Source organism: Hyalella azteca, unplaced genomic scaffold (genome assembly GCF_000764305.2).
Source record: "Hyalella azteca isolate HAZT.00-mixed unplaced genomic scaffold, Hazt_2.0.2 contig5529, whole genome shotgun sequence".
NCBI lineage: Eukaryota > Metazoa > Arthropoda > Malacostraca > Amphipoda > Hyalellidae > Hyalella > Hyalella azteca.
Genome location: NW_025935717.1, coordinates 595,180 through 611,495, shown reverse-complemented (window position 1 = coordinate 611,495; position 16,316 = coordinate 595,180). Strand labels below are relative to the sequence as shown.

Sequence of the window (16,316 nt, the reverse complement as noted above, 5' to 3'; positions counted from 1 at the left end):
TCAACCAACGAAAGAGTTCACGTGACTACGGCAGCACGCTGTACCCTGATAAAAAACTGTGTGCTTCATTACAATGAGAATAAACAATAGAGGAAAAGGAGAAATAGTCAAGAAGCCATAATGTACTGAGAACTCTTGAATATTCGTAATGGAATATAATATAAAAATACCTTAAATACAACCTAAAACGAGTGTTAGTTAAGCGGTGATTAGTTCAGTAAAAATGATCTTTGGTGCTCAATGGCTGACCTATCAAAGAATGGAGACTTTCTCCAATAAAACTTACTATCTCGTTTGTTACTACTCTCTGAAGATAGACTAATGGTGATGGTAGACACAATGTAACCTGCGTTGACAGCAATCTCAAGAGGCGACAAAGAAATTAATCGCGTGAACTGTATTCCAAAACAATTACAGGAATTGATTGTATAGTATTTTGTCATTACTTATATAATAACAACAGAATAAGAATGAGAAAATTAGGTGAATAGCAAAACCCATGGAGGAGACGCCTGGGTAGAGTATCGAATCAACGTAAAAATATTGATAGCAGAAGAGAAGTTATTTTTAAAATACTTTGATCGGAAGATGTGTTGGAAAAAGTAACTGACGAAATTCTCAACTAGTCCCCTAACAGCAGTGAAATTCATCAAAATTCTGGGACTAATTCAAGCCGTCTGAAGTATTTCACTACTAATACTGAAATATTCTTTTGGAACAAGCGCCAAATATTCATACTATGTTTCAGGGAAGTTTTTATGCAAATATTCCTTCAAGGAATAATGTAAGTGATAATCAGCCTTGACTAGCTTTTAACCGACTTGCATGCAAAGTGAGCATCTGTTCACACAATTTGTTGATGTTAGCACTAAAATGGCCCTGAACAGAACAAAAGGCAAACTTAAATTTAGCTCTGAATCTTAGACGCCATCATGAAGTCAAGGGATCCTTAAATTACTCAATTAATTGATTCATTGAATTGAATTGATACGATGTGTCTTCTGAAGTGAGACGGCAACATTTACAAGATCATAAAGTGCAACTTGACAACTCTGTTCAAACTAAGAAATTTGACAGGCTTACTTCCGACATGAAAATTTTCAACTTTTAGATTTACATTACATTAACTTTTGGAAATTACAAATCATCAACAGTACTTCATCCAGAAGTGTATCTGACATGTTTACGATAATAAAAGTGTGAACGACAAATAACTATCATCGAAAATACGGTTGTGAAAGAAGTATGCACCTTGGCAGCGGAGAAGACTGTAATTCCTACAAAATAAAATTTCAACAACACTAACATAAACTAAGAGTACAGACAGAAGCCAGCAGAGATTCACATGCAAAGCACAAACAAAACTCGGATGCACATTTGCAATCCCACGGTAAGCTACGAGCTACCAGCACAATAACTGAGGTTGCGGTACAACAAATTCTTACGACTATCTCAACTCGTTCTAAGATGTTAGTTAGAAGTGAGAGTCAACAATTCGAGAACTCTATCCAACATCACGTTAAAAAAAAAAGTTTGCCTGGATAACCTACGCTAGGATAACGTTTATGATCTAAACCTTGGCAAGCTTGAGACTTGAGAGAAAGTACTACAAGGGCACACCTCAGAATGAAAGGATATGGCATGGCGCAGGCAGAGCAATTACGATAAATTCATATTAGTCTTATCACAAAGCAAGTGATCACTGCTGCTGAAATGCATGCATTATGTTACTGATGAAACAGGAAAGCAATAAATTTACACAAGAGTGTCAAGAATATTGAACAATTAAGCATTTTAAAAAAATTAGCGTTGCCATCTTTTGTGCCGTGAACACACGTCATTCGCTAGCCCAGTCTCAATTCTTGCATAGCTAATTACAAATTCCGTGTTCACAAAATTCCCTAATAACTGAACTTGAAAAACCCACAAATATGGAAGCCATCTTTTTTACCCTCTTTGACACTTTCCCACTTCGTGCGAGGGACTTTCAAGCAACTTTTCTTCTTTTTCTCTTTCTTTTGATTAATGAGGGAGCCGAGCTCTTCCGTGTTGAGTGCACAGCCCACACTTACGGGTCGGAAAATTTGGTCCTGCTTCACCCACACGTTTTCGTTGTTGTTGAGCGCCTCATCGAAATGCTCGCGAGGCGCACACTTCTTTTCGAATCCTAAAAGTGGACTGCCGCCATCAACCAGCCCGCTGTCAACATCACTAACGTCACTGTACTCGCCATCACAAACATCGTTATTACTTCCAGACATTATCTGAAGTGTCACATCGCTGCTCCCACCAATAAACTCTTGTGAACCTTTAGCTGAATTTCCAAGTTGCCCTGATACATCAGCTGAATTTACGGTTGCACCTGTATGGTTCAACCTAGCCTCTGGGTTTGTAACCGTTGTGTCATAACAATGCAGAAGTGCACTGGAATTTTGCATCGTTCCCATCTCGTGACGTTGTTGCCCCCGTAGCCCCAGAATAGGGGAAGCGATGCCTCACTTCTTCTTACTCTTGCCCAGCGTGAGGGTGTGGTGGTGGGCGTTGGTGACGAGTTGGGCGCGACGCTTGGTGAACTCACTTCGTTCCTCTTCAAGGCGATTCTTGAGCATTTCGTAGCGCTTCTTCTCCTCGGCGTGCTCACGCTTCAGCTGGTCGTATTTCGTGTACAGCTGCACAAAACATGCACGTTTATGTCCCCTTTACTTGGAGTGTATAATAGCAATTTCTGCCTTCTCGTGTTCAACACGATCGGGTTTTAGAACTTATTGACCAGATGATCATTGAAACGATCGTTAGAAATAGCTATTTCCAAAAACCTCTCCCAGGACAACTCTTGAATATCAAAAAAAACTGTCAAGGCACGTAAAATTACTCTAAAGATACAAGTCTAAAATGAAACAAAGTAGATTTCATTAATAATGAACGAGTGAAGTCGATGGTGTTTAGGTGTCAGCTCCTCATTATAAGGAGAGGATGAGTCAAGAGAATCACGTTCAGCCAGCACCAGCCAACAAATTATTGAAATAAACTCAACTTGTATGAACATCATAATCTGCTGCATAACACAAATGTTATTTTCTACCATCAGGAGCCCTTTTGTTAGCATGTCAGAAAGTTCCGTTAATAAAGTATTGAGCTTTCACATATACGCAATAATTTGAAAAATTTGAAAATTGAAGAGTGAACACAAAGACGCCCATGAAAAGGAAAATAAGGACACAACTTCATGAAAAGCTATTAATTGTTTCGAAACTAAACAAAATTCTTTCACGCAAAAAAATCCTTCAAAGTAATGGAACTGAAACAAAGTGCACTATAGTTCACTTTGCAAATGCCTTCTCTGGTGAAAAGCCTCACCTCTTTTTCGACTTCCTTGAGCTCGGTCTCCTTCTCCTTGACTCTGAGCACAAAGCTCTGGCGCATGTCGTCTTCTTTCTTCTGGAGCTCAGCGCGATGTTCTTCTCGCTTCTGTTCGAACGTCTCCTGGAAGCTCTTGGGCTGGTTGTTCTCGCCGACGTCGCTGAAGCCCATCTGGAGACATGGCAACGCGTTACAGAATTGAACAAATCTACACAGCGTCACAGCAATGAACAAATAAATGTGCACATTCGACCGGAGTATTATTACTTTAAATAATAAGCCCAACTAATCGCTCTTGTTTCATCAGAGCCAATACACAGGTCCAAAAGAATATTGAAGAACATAGATGTAGAAAAAAAAAAACAATATTTAACGCGTAAACAAAGAAGAATTTGAGTATTTCCAAGCAATGAAATAGAGCAACATTTGAAATAGACCAACAATTTACAGGCCAGTATATAACATGTGTCAATAGTTCAACCTTACCATACGCCTGACGCGTCTGAAATGGTAAAATGGCAAAAGCCTAACATTCCACTCGATCAATGAGATCTGACACTGCAATGCAGCTACGCTATTTGGTAGCGTAGTTGTCAAGCCATCTTTATTTAACATACGCTACAAGAAACTTTTTATGAACTGTCATTCACGTGCAAGGCAGGTTGTTCTACTCCAGTTTTAGCCACAGGACCAATTTCGTTCAACAGACCGAGTAAATAAGTCGCAAAGAGCACAGATGCAAAACCGGTTACGCCAACTGACCTGCTCCAACATCCTCTTTCTGTAAAGCTCGTAGTGGCAGGAGTGCGTCACTTCCCTCATGTCTTCCATGTTCGTGCGGATTAGCATCTCACGCAGCTTCGTGAAGTCGCAGTGACTCTCACTCTCCACTGTTGGTCATAAAATATTTAGCCCTCATCGTCACGGGTTCAAGACGCACGGAGCTTGAACGGGTAAATCATGTTTGATTAATTTAATCAGGAAAAAAGTTTTGAGGCGTTCTTCCACGAGTTTACGGTGTGATTGTTACTATGCATCCCTATACATTGTTTTCGATCTAAATATGTCCTTAAAACGCACAATTAATAACTGGAAAGCGACTCAAACAAACAAAAATTAAAACTGTAGTGCGACATTTTTTGTGCATCGATCTCGATATCGACTGTGTAGACGCATTGATAGCGAATGACGGAGACCTGTGAGAGTTATCAAGGACTCCTTGTCAACCGTCAATTCTTTCGTCAACGTAAACACCACAAGAGATTTAATGGAGTCATGACCAAGTTTCAAGCTGGACAAAACTTGTATATTTCTTTAAATAATTAATTAACAAGCATCCAGATGCTGAATCATTTATCACTGAAAATTCAGTGATAAGTGCTGATTGCATGCAGCTGATCAGAGGAAGTGAATCATACTAAGAAGACAAACATCATAGATGTTTGATCTAATAAAATATTTACGCACGTCAAGCGTCGAGGTTACGTACCCTGCACGGTGCCCCAAGGGTACTGGCGTGCCCTGACCATCTTGTTGCCCACGCGCACGAAGTCGGTGCTGCCCACCACCGCGAACGGCATCTGGGCGTTCATCTCAGAGTTCGTCTGGAACGAGAAGCTTTCATTAGCGTGAAAAGCACACTAACTTTACTATAATCTTCCACTGGACAATAAATTTGATTTGATTTTTTTACTTGGCAATTGACCACAGTTTTCATCTCTCACTCTCACTTTTATTGAAAGTTCAACAATTTTCTAATTCTTATTTGGTTCTTTAATTCTGGTTTTCTTTGATTAAATCCAAAGTGAATTCTTAAGATACACGATGAAGTAATCAGAATCATTACGACAAACACCATTACTCAAGAGTCAAGACACTAACATAACCTATATCGTTTTTCAAACACACATGCCTGCACAACATTCAAACAGCAGCTGTGGTAAAGGTCACGTAGGTGGCTACTTAATGTCCAAGTCTAACAACTTCCCAGTCATATGACGCTGATACAACGTTGACTTCAGTGAAAAGGTGTTAAATCGACGCTAGATGCCTAGTGGGAATGCCATTCAGACTGAGCGGAACAAAATAGACCGCGCAAAGAGGAAAAAACAAACAAGGCTAATGTTACTGTCAACTCACCTTGGCAATTGTTTCGTCGTCAATGGGGAACTGGTAGAGATGGATGCCATTACTCTTGATCTCCTGTGTGATGCGAGCCTTGAAGCGCGATAGCTCCACCTTGGAGACCGTGTCAGCCTTCGCAATGATCGGGATGATGTTGACCTTAGAGTCCAGCTTCTTCATGCACACCAAATCAATGCTCTTCAGACTGTCATCGAAAGCAGAAGAAGCTGATCAGAAAATTGAACGAGGTGCGAAAAATTCAAGTTCATTCATTTTGCATGCAGGGTAAATGTGCATAAGACCCCAGGCAATGCAATAACGAAAATACCTCCAGATAAGAATTAAACACAATTACCTTTATATTAACCACCCATTCTCATTAACTAATTTTACACTATTTTCAAGTTTATAACGCCAAGAAACATGCAGTAACACCATCAGACATGAATTTCATTTTGTTCGTGATAGCTCAACAAACCAATTTTTACAACAAACAACTTGCATTCTGCGTAACAACAAAAGAGATTACTAAACTCGATTAATAATACATGAAACAATACATGACAGAAGAGAGCTAACCCGTGTCCAGTGGGGCAGATGAAATAAAGACACGCGTGTATCCTGGAGTCGTGCGCGGTGTTGAGGGAGCGTCTGATCTTGAGCTCCTCCTGAAGGTAGTCGTCGAACTGCTTGTCAATGTAGTCGACGATAGCAGTGAAGCTGTCTGCCTTGTTCACTTGGTCACCGTAGCCAACTGTATCTACGATGGTCAGCTGAAACGGGGAGCATGCGTTGACTAATCAGATGACCACTTCAAATCATAGCATAAAAATTAACAGAAAACATTATTGACGAAATTTTATGATAAATATGCATAGAGTGTAGTTCTATAGAAATGTCTATGAAGCCATGACACTACGAATGCTTTGGTTCATTGGTTTATCGTAATACCACACCTACACCCGGGCCGAACTCGCTCAACACAGCGACGTATTAAAAATTCTAGCAAGGATTTTAAGTAATGCTCAAGGTTTAAAAGACTAAGCTCGGAGGTAGATGTTTTTATAGTCTTGAAAATCGGAAGAATCTTCTGTCATCTCAGTCGACCGTGCAGATTCAGCGCGCACTCAACTCTATTGTCTTTCAAAACAAACCATCAGTCAGGTCATATTGAACTAAATACTGCAGCCTATCATCAATTTTTTCTTACAGCACTTGGAAGCCAAACTAAAGTACCCAGCAAATATGATCGAAAATTTAAGCAAACCTCCTTGGCAGATCTCGAATGAAACCATTTAGTTTGTAAGTACCAAAATTAGTGACCATGAGGCTGCACTCAAAATAATGAATATGCTTCATTGTCCAAACAATGACACTTTCTGCGCGTTGCACGGATACGCTTGTGTGCAGGGCAAATCAAAGTCAGGAAAACCCACACAAGGGCAAAAAGTGCATACCTACTTGGACCAAGTATTATTTTCTGTGAGTGCGCTTTACACGTGGACAATGAATACCTTAAGACGGACGTTGGACTCCTGCAGCTCGTAAGTGTGAGACTTGAGCTTGACAGCGGGCAGGCTGTGCGTCGCCGGTGTGGACTCGAAGCTCGTGTTGAAGAGCGTGTCCATGAGAGTAGACTTGCCCATGCCCGTCTCGCCTAACACAACATAAATGCATTCGTAACACCGAAAACATGTTTCCGTAAAACGTAACACAACATAAGTGCTTACAGTGCTCCGATCACAACATGAATTACAAATTTCGATCAGTCGGCGTAAACGAGTTGCGATCGCCGAATAGTAGCGACTGCGAGGCACAAATATATTTAGAAGAATTTTTTGCCGCGCATGGAAACGCGAAAATTTTTTTTTCGCTACACACTGTGTTCGTAAATATTATATTCATGGCAATTCTTAAAAAAACTATGATCCGTTATACATAAAAATCGGTATCAGTTAACTGCAATTACAATTATTCACAATCGCGCTACGTGGCACGAAACTCGACCAAATGAATAGATCGTCAGTGGGTAGGATTAAATTTGCACACTAATGGCAATTCTAACACAGAAGCAGCACAGACTGGAATTTATTTCGTCCTGTCCATTGAATTCTAGAAATGTTTTCTATATCCTGATTTCAATTATCAAATGATCAGTTATTTACGACAGAACGAAATTTATAACAAGAAATTGAAAATCAAAAATAAACGTTATTCGTAAATTTTTACCGAATGGCAATGTATTCATAATTAAAAATATTAATAATATACAACACTGAGAATCTGAAATGTATCAAAATCAAGATGTATCAGGATAAGGTGACAGCCAAGTCCCATCAGCGCAAATCAATTACTCACCTTCAAAATAATGGAACAGTGGGTTGCCTACATAAGCAAACGGGGCGACAAAAAAAAAAATGTTTCTGAAAGCCAGACGAGGAAGAAGGCTGAATAAACAATAACAATACATGGTACAGCTGAACACTGCTGAAACACTTGCACCACTTGCTTAGAGAGAGCGATCACTGCGTGTCGTCGCAACATAATTAAATGATAACTAACTAGGGGCGAGACATGATTCCGCGCATCACGCAACTACTCACACTTTCTTCTTGTGTTTCTAATATTGAAGTGATAACGATATGAGATCAATTAGGACGACGGATGCAGAAGGAGCAAACATCAAAAATTACAATTTAGTTAAAAAAATAAACCGTTTCATGAACAGTTTCAAGGAGATATGATACGCAAGAAGAACATCTGAACCTCAAAATGGAATAACTCAGTTCTGTAATAAGTTAATAAATACGTATACCTTTACAGTCAAACGATCAATTTAAGAAAGAGGAAAAAATAAAATTAACAAAGATTTGAATGTAAGTATTGGCCCAGGGAATTTTTAATGCCTTAAACATACAGCTTGAAGCGACTGCGAACATAATTTTGAGGCTCTGCACGCGAATGCATAATTCTGCTGCAGCGAAGTTACTTTAATTCATTTTCTTTTTCAAACACTGAAAATTCAAGGAAAAAATCCACGCATCAACACATTAGTACCAAAAATAAAACAATATATTCTCCAGTATTTAATGAAAACCAGTGAAACTTATAAATAAAAATCGAATTATAATGAGTTACAATAACAAAAAAATATAACTCAGTACTCACTGCAGCGAGTGACAGAGAGCGCATTTTCTCGTCGACGAAAACTTGAGGTCACGGACGGACGGACGGACGGACAGACAGACAGACGGACATGGCGAGCACAATAGTGCATTTTTTTCATAAATGAGAAAATGCGCTAAAAAGGCATACAATGAAAGAGTAACAAACAAAAAGGCTCACCAATACAGAGTATGTTGAAGGTGAAGCCATTCTGAGTCGCTTTAGAGACCAGCTGCTCGGGCAAGGAGTCAAAGCCCACGTGGCCGCCCAGTTTGAGCGTCCGAATTTTTTCGTCCTGTATAAAGAGAGAAGACCGCGATTAACACCGAAGTTTTCGACTCAGTACAACACGCGAGTGCACAAAGTGCACAGTAATCCATATCTATATCGCGGCATCACTTCCTCCCAAGTTTTTCACCGTCCCCGCACCAGAGATGTAATAGTTAATGAGACGCATTCACTTTTTTCACAACCACGTTGACCGACGATGTTCACTGCATGCAATGCGAGACAAAGCAGGATGTCTGCGCAGTGGATATTATTATCACTCGAAATTGACGTGAATTACAAGGAGCGTGACGATACTGTGCATAACATAAATTTATTGAGACAATCAATTATCAGAATATACATCCGAATCGAATGCTTTATCTACACATTATAGAGCTGGGTACACTAAACATACGGTTTTGTATTTAAATGCAATTATTTATCTTCTACAGCTAGATAAGCATTTCTTTATCGTCGCACAACGGAAGTTACGTTACACATCCAGATAGATCGCCCACGTCGCATAAGGGAAAGTATACGATCCGATAACCGGATGAATCGCACACGTCTTGAGTCTCCGATTGACGTGCATGTTTGTTCGCACTTCGCAAATCATCACAAGTAAGCCCATGCATTACAAGTGAAACAAGGCACCACAATTAAGCCCTAACACCACAAAGAACTCCAGGCACCACAAGTAAGCCCTAACACCACAAAGAACTCCAGGCACCACAAGTAAGCCCTAACACCACAAAGAACTCCAGGCACCACAAGTAAGCCCAAACACCACAAAGAACTCCAGGCACAAGTAAGCCCTAACACCACAAAGAACTCCAGGCACCACAAGTAAGCCCTAACACCACAAAGAACTCCAGGCACAAGTAAGCCCTAACACCACAAAGAACTCCAGGCACCACAAGTAAGCCCTAACACCACAAAGAAACTCAGGCACCACAAGTAAGCTCAAACACCACAAATAAGCCCAATACAGCAGACCTGAAGCGCGTCGTCGATGGTATAGTTCGCGATGCCTCGTCTCAGGAAACTGTTCTCGCGCGCCCAGCCAGCCGCAAGACTCTGACCGTCGACACTTTCCTCCAGCTTGCTTTTCTCGCGCACGATTCTCTCGCTATCGTCTCTATCGAACTGAATTAACTGGTACAGGTGATTGTCCAGCAGACGGCACCCGTCAGACACAACCGAGGAATCTTGTTCACTTGCAACGGACATGATCAGCAAAACGAGGGATGCGATATTATTGCAATTGAATAATATCAACCGTGATTAATAACGAGCATTTTCTTTGTATTTTCCACCGACAATGCAGATTATCCTGTAATCCTTCTCGAGCGGTATTTTATCGAATACGACTGCGTTTAAAAATCTTCTTTACTCATTATATCGCTTTCCAGGCATTTCAGCCCATTACACTAGCATTTCTTACTTTAAAGCATGTGTACTTTACTTTAACTAGCTCAGTAACTTAACTTTAAAGCATACTTTAAAGTTAGTTACTAAGCATGCATTGTTCAGAGCAAGAGCTGGAGTTCACTAAGCGAGCGACCGTCAACGAAGTATGCGACCCTCCTCAATAGTTTCAAGAGACCGACTGAGCTACTCGAGTGTTGCGTACATATATAGATCCTGTAGACAACGTGCCATTCTCGCCGAATATAAGTTGTAATCAATTTATTGTGCACATACAGTGAAGCAAAAAAATTAAATGCACATATAGTGGATATATTCTTATTCATATATAGGTTTCTAGTATAATTTTCTAAAATGTGAATAAATTGGCAGTATTAATTTTACTGAAAATAGTAGCAATTTCTATGCTATATGTATATACCATAGTAATATAAAAAATACAACATAAAATGAGGATAGAATCATACAACATTCAACTCACATGCATTTTTACCCTATTTACTTGACCACATTTTGAAAATAATTTCTGTGCAAATGTCATGCTGCATTAATGGAGTATAAATTAGTAAAATTACCACATATTAAAATTGCGCATTTTCACATTTATATACTTATCAATAGATAAAAGTCTTCAATACCCTACTTATCATAATAAGAGGCAATGAGTAGACTGCAGTGAAAGTGTAGATAAACTTGTATGTAATGTGCCCTCAAAGTAAAATGGGTTGGTTTGTTTGAGGAAGCATCTGTGACTGTGACTGACAACGAAAAAAGATATCTAGAGCAATTTTGGAGACAGAATGAGTGATATGAGGACAATGACAAGAATAAGATCAGGTGGATTGGCAAAGGAAAAATCAAATATAGAACTAAATGAAATAATAATAATAAAACAATAAAATTGCACCCATACTTTAAATCCAGTTTCAAGACCATGTGTGAAAATTCTCTTCAATTTAAATGCATCTTAGTCACTATGGATAAGAACAATAGGATAGGTATTTTAAGATGTCTAAGGGTAAATCCATCTTATTGATCTAACATATTTTGCATATTTTGACCTCAAGGGAGGTGTGCTGGCTGTGCTTTTTGAATATATGAAAAACAGTGTCATGGCTGAAGGCTGACTGATGCTAAAGTCTGACCTGATGTCTCCTGACACCAATTTCAATGGAAGGCATAGAAATAAATGCAGAGAAAATCGTCTTGATATTAATCATCAAATTCATATTATATATACCTATTTTGATGAAATTTCAAATGGCCCTGTGCTTTCATCATCTAACATTCCTAGTGCATATGGCAAGCACCTTATTAGGAGCACCTTCATACTTCATTCAAGTGATAAGCAACTTTGTCATTCAAGTGGCAAGCAACTTTGTCATTCAAATGACAAGCACCTTCATCATTCAAATGACAAGCACCTTCATCATTCAAATGGCAGAAACCTTCATCATTCAAATGACAAGCACCTTCATCATTCAAATGACAGAAACCTTCATCATTCAAATGGCAAGCACCTTTAGTATTCAAATGACAAGCACATTCACAATTCAAATGGCAAGCACCTTCATCATTCAAATGACAAGCATATTCATCATTCAAATGACAAGCACTTACATCATTCAAATGACAAGCATATTCATCATTCAAATGACAAGTACATTCATCACTCAAATGGCAAGAACTAGGAAATAAATTTTTCCTATACTGGTATACCAGTATATATAATTTTTTTTAGGCAAATGCCAAGGCTTGATATATGACAATGTCTCATATAATTAGCTTCTCTATTCTTCTGGGTGCAGAGGCTTCATTTGTGTCAGCTGTGAAGGGGAGGTAAAGGTCAGAGCAGACATAACAGCAGGGAGCCAGCACCCAGGGTGTCAGCTAATGTCATGTGGAGCCATAGATGACTTTGATAGTAATATTATCGCACAAAATGCATATTAAATATATTGAACAATTTTAATTTAAAGGTGGAATGTTACTGCAAAAGGAGCAAAGTGAAGGACAACAGTAGATAGTTATTAACTTATTTTTGGTGAATGTAGAAAAAAACTTTTTTCTTACAAGCAAACTGTAAAGGTCAGGATATCTTTGATATGAAGAAAATTATCTAGTGTTATAGAGCCAACCATTACGCCTCAAATTCAACAAAGATTTTTGCAATATAAAACACTGATCTACTTTTTAAACTACCAGAATGTTGTTATTCCAGTCAGAAGTTCTGACTGGAATAACAACATGGCAGTTCTACGTTTACTATATTCTCTATATTACCAGAGGTGGGCAGTAGCGCGCTACATGTAGCGGCCGCTTTCAGTAGCGGTAGCAGCTCTACATTTAAGGCAATGTATCGGTAGCGGTAGCACCCGCTACATATTTAAGTAGAGATACGAGGTTTTGCCGCTACAGCGCTACCGCTACATTTATAGATAAAGCCTTTAGATTTTACTTAAGAGGACCGGCTACCCTCTAACAAAACTTTTTTGTTTACAGACAGATTGTTTTGAAACTTGGTACACATATGTAAAACAGAAATCTAAGACCTTTTTGTTCATGTAAATTAAAAAAAAATGAAAGAAAACATGGAATTAATAGAAAACGGCATATAAGGGGTACTCTAAAAAAGTTTATAACTTTTGCAAATCACATGCTACAATGTCGAGACACATATCATTAGATTTGCAACAACAATATCTAGCGACTGTAGAGCCCCGATTTATTTTCCTCATAGTTTTTTTTGCGTTCTTTCCATTTTTTTCATATTTTACCCCCCCCCCACCTTCCTCCCCCTCCCATATATAAGTCAAACCATGCACATATTAAAAAAAAGGCTTCTAGAGTCGCTAGGTATTGTTTTTACAAATCGAATGGTATGTCTCTCATTGTCGTAGCTTGAAAACTGTTGGAGTTATAATTTTTTTAAGATGGCGTTTTTTGGATTTTTAAATTGTTCAGGGGAGCCAAATAAAGTAAAATTCATTGAAAACAGAAGAATATGCCCAAAAAGTCTTGATATTGTAGCCCAAGCTTTCTCATTGCCAGTTATTTGCATTCAAGGTACCAGCACGCGTCTTTAGACCTATTTATGTTCAATTTAACGTGAATAATAGGCTGTAAATGGGACTTTTCATTTATATATATATATATATATAAAATATTAATTTTACATAACTTTACAACTGCATTACGCAAAAACTATTGCATGAACATCCATGGTAGTAGCTTTGTTAAACGCATCTTGTTTGTAGCTTTCAAACGAGTGCAAACACTTTGCAATTAACCTAAATAATGACATATAAATACCATTTATTTGTAAATAATGATATAAAATGATCATTTTATAAAAGTTCAAGACTGCATTACACAAAAAAGTATTGCATGTACATCTATGGTACCTTAGTAGCTTTGTTGAACGCGTCTCGTTTGTAGCTATCAAACGAGTGCAAACACTTTGTAATTAACGAGAGTAATGATCTATATATACAGATTTAATTCAAATAAATCTTTGTACATATTGTTAAAAATGTTCATATATATATATTTTTAAAATTGTCTTACGCAAAAATTATAGCACGCACAGACATGCAGTAAACTGCGTTAGACGCGCCTTTTCAGCAGCTACAAAATGAGTCAAAAAAAAACGTTAAAGCCAAAATTTCCGATTTTTAGGGTAGCCGGTCCCCTTAATAGTATTAAATATTATTTAAAAACCAGCATGATACATACATAATATAAATTACAGAATAAAACTGTACGAAAGATTTCGGTGTAATGTTGTCAAGCTCAGCCTGTTACTAGTGTCAACATGTTAGTTGTTACTTGTTAAGTTGTTACCAGTTACCACTTACAGGTTTTTTTCATCTTTCAGTTTCCATCTTTCAGTTTGCTTACAGTCACAGTTATTTTTATGTTTCACCTTCCCTACATGGATGTCTACTTTAATCTACCAATCTCAAAAATAATCCACATATATATACAAAAAAAAACTGATTTTTATATATGTGATAATTTCTTAGATTGGTAGATTAAAGTTCACATCCATGTAGGGAAGGTAAAACATAAAAATAACTGTAGCTTCTATTTACTGTATCTAACCCTGGGGTAACCCATACTAGTTCAGTTAGGTTAATTGCTTTAAAGTTGCATTGATATGTTTTAAAAATGTTTTATTATCATTAAATGTTAATGAGTAAATCCCAATAGCAGATGAATAAACATTTAGAGATTTCCAATAATTTTGGCCATTGTAGCGGCTAATGTAGCGCGCTACATTTTACTGTAGCGGTAGCGCCCGTTACAATCTAGTGGGTGTAGCGGTAGCACCCGCTACATTTAGAGCATGTAGCGGTAGCGGTAGTGCCACTACATTTCCAAGTAGCGCTGCCCAGCTCTGTCTATTACTGCTGATGAAAGTAATAAAATGTAATTAACTAATAAATACAACAATGAAATTTACTCCAATCTACAATGGCCCTAAATTGTCACCAACTAGCGCTTTTCTTTAAAAATGTCTAAGTACAATAACCTAAATTTCACATGCATTGCATCAAAACTTTCTCTTGCAATGGGCAACTAGTGTTACCATTGTAAATGGGAATAATGCTTGCTCTTTTATGCCTATATAGTTGGACACAGTTCATAACATCCTTAGAAGCTTTCTGGTAACTGCAGTTTTCTGCACAAATACAAGATTATCCAAAATGCATCTGCAAGTCTATCCACCATGCTCAAGAGGATGTAAATTTATCGGGACTTTTCCAAGAAAAATAAGATTTCTGGAACCAATTAACTGCACAGTTTGCACAGGGCAAACTCAATTTGATTAATTTGTGCAGACAGTTGCATAGTTCATGTGACCCTGCTGGCAGCCAGAGGCAACCAGCATTCAACATGGGTTACACGTATGGACACCAGGGTGTTTGATAAACAATTTTTCTCAAATTTGCAATATTAATATGATTTTGTTCTATGGATACCTGACAAATGAATATTCTTGAAGGATTTTCCAAAGAAACAATATCTAGAGGTGGTGCAAAGTCATGAAAATTATATCAAGAATGAATTTTGGCATAATTTTTACTATAATGTTGAACTTCCAGAACATCAATTATTGAGCTGATACTGCTGCATAAATATTTAATGGACAATTCTAAATCAGTAGACAAAATATGGCACAAATCAGTTGCTAAGGCTAAGAGAACATCAAGTTCTTCTAGCCTCATACCTAAGTAAACTGATGCACAATTCCCTTCCCCAAAGATTATTTCACTGTCCCATGTGTCTGTGCGAGTTTGTGTGATAATTTTCTGGACTATTGTTATGATATTTACTGCATTTAGTCATATTACATCTTCATTTCATTTACTGCTCATCAATAAATACTTCCTTTCAAATAGAGATGATATTCTTATTCAATTATTTCACAAAAACCTAAAATGACAGGTTTTCAAGCCTAATTTTTCACTTTTGGTTTGAGCAAGACAAAGAAATACTCATCACAATTCTAGCCAAGTAACATAAATTTGTTAAGATTTTTTTAACCCTTTTCTAATACAAAATTATCAATATTCATTTTTATAAAATATATTTATATCATTTATAATATATATTTAATAATGGTAATATCTACTTCCTTTTTCAACCAAAATTTTTAAATTATAATTTATTTTACATGTCAGTTTCACAGTTTGGACTTTGGACTATCAAGTAAGAAATTTCTGTAAGTAGCTGGACCAGAGATCTTGTTTCACGTTTGCTACCTAGGGTAAATGCACCATATTCCAACACTGTATATAATTCCGACACTTCTCAACTTTTACCTTTATATTAAGCTTTGTCTTAGTTCCACGCATGCGTAGATGGTTGAAATAGTGACGTCATACTATTGTGCGCAATATTTCCGCAAAACACTAGGTCTGGCGGGAAAATGTTTAAGATCCCCAGGGCAAAAGTACACCTCA

General features: G+C 37.8%; 1 protein-coding gene across 2 annotated transcripts; it reads right to left on the bottom strand.

Moving 5' to 3' along the window:
* Positions 1-109: 109 nt before the first annotated feature.
* LOC108677574 (septin-2) lies at positions 110-10,849 on the bottom strand. 2 transcript variants are annotated; one of them, XM_047880523.1, is made up of 9 exons: positions 10,829-10,849; positions 8,830-8,944; positions 6,999-7,141; positions 6,064-6,257; positions 5,500-5,689; positions 4,850-4,964; positions 4,123-4,250; positions 3,358-3,531; positions 110-2,669 (listed from the first exon to the last, which is right to left on the bottom strand). In XM_047880523.1, the coding sequence occupies exons 1-9, from the start codon at positions 10,832-10,834 to the stop codon at positions 2,496-2,498; spliced, it is 1,239 nt and encodes a 412-aa protein (XP_047736479.1). In that variant the 5' UTR covers positions 10,835-10,849; the 3' UTR covers positions 110-2,495. The 2 variants fall into 2 exon arrangements, with proteins under 2 accessions (XP_047736479.1, XP_018021300.1); XM_018165811.2 differs by lacking the exon at positions 10,829-10,849 and adding an exon at positions 9,916-10,510.
* Between the last annotated feature and the right edge of the window lie 5,467 nt (positions 10,850-16,316).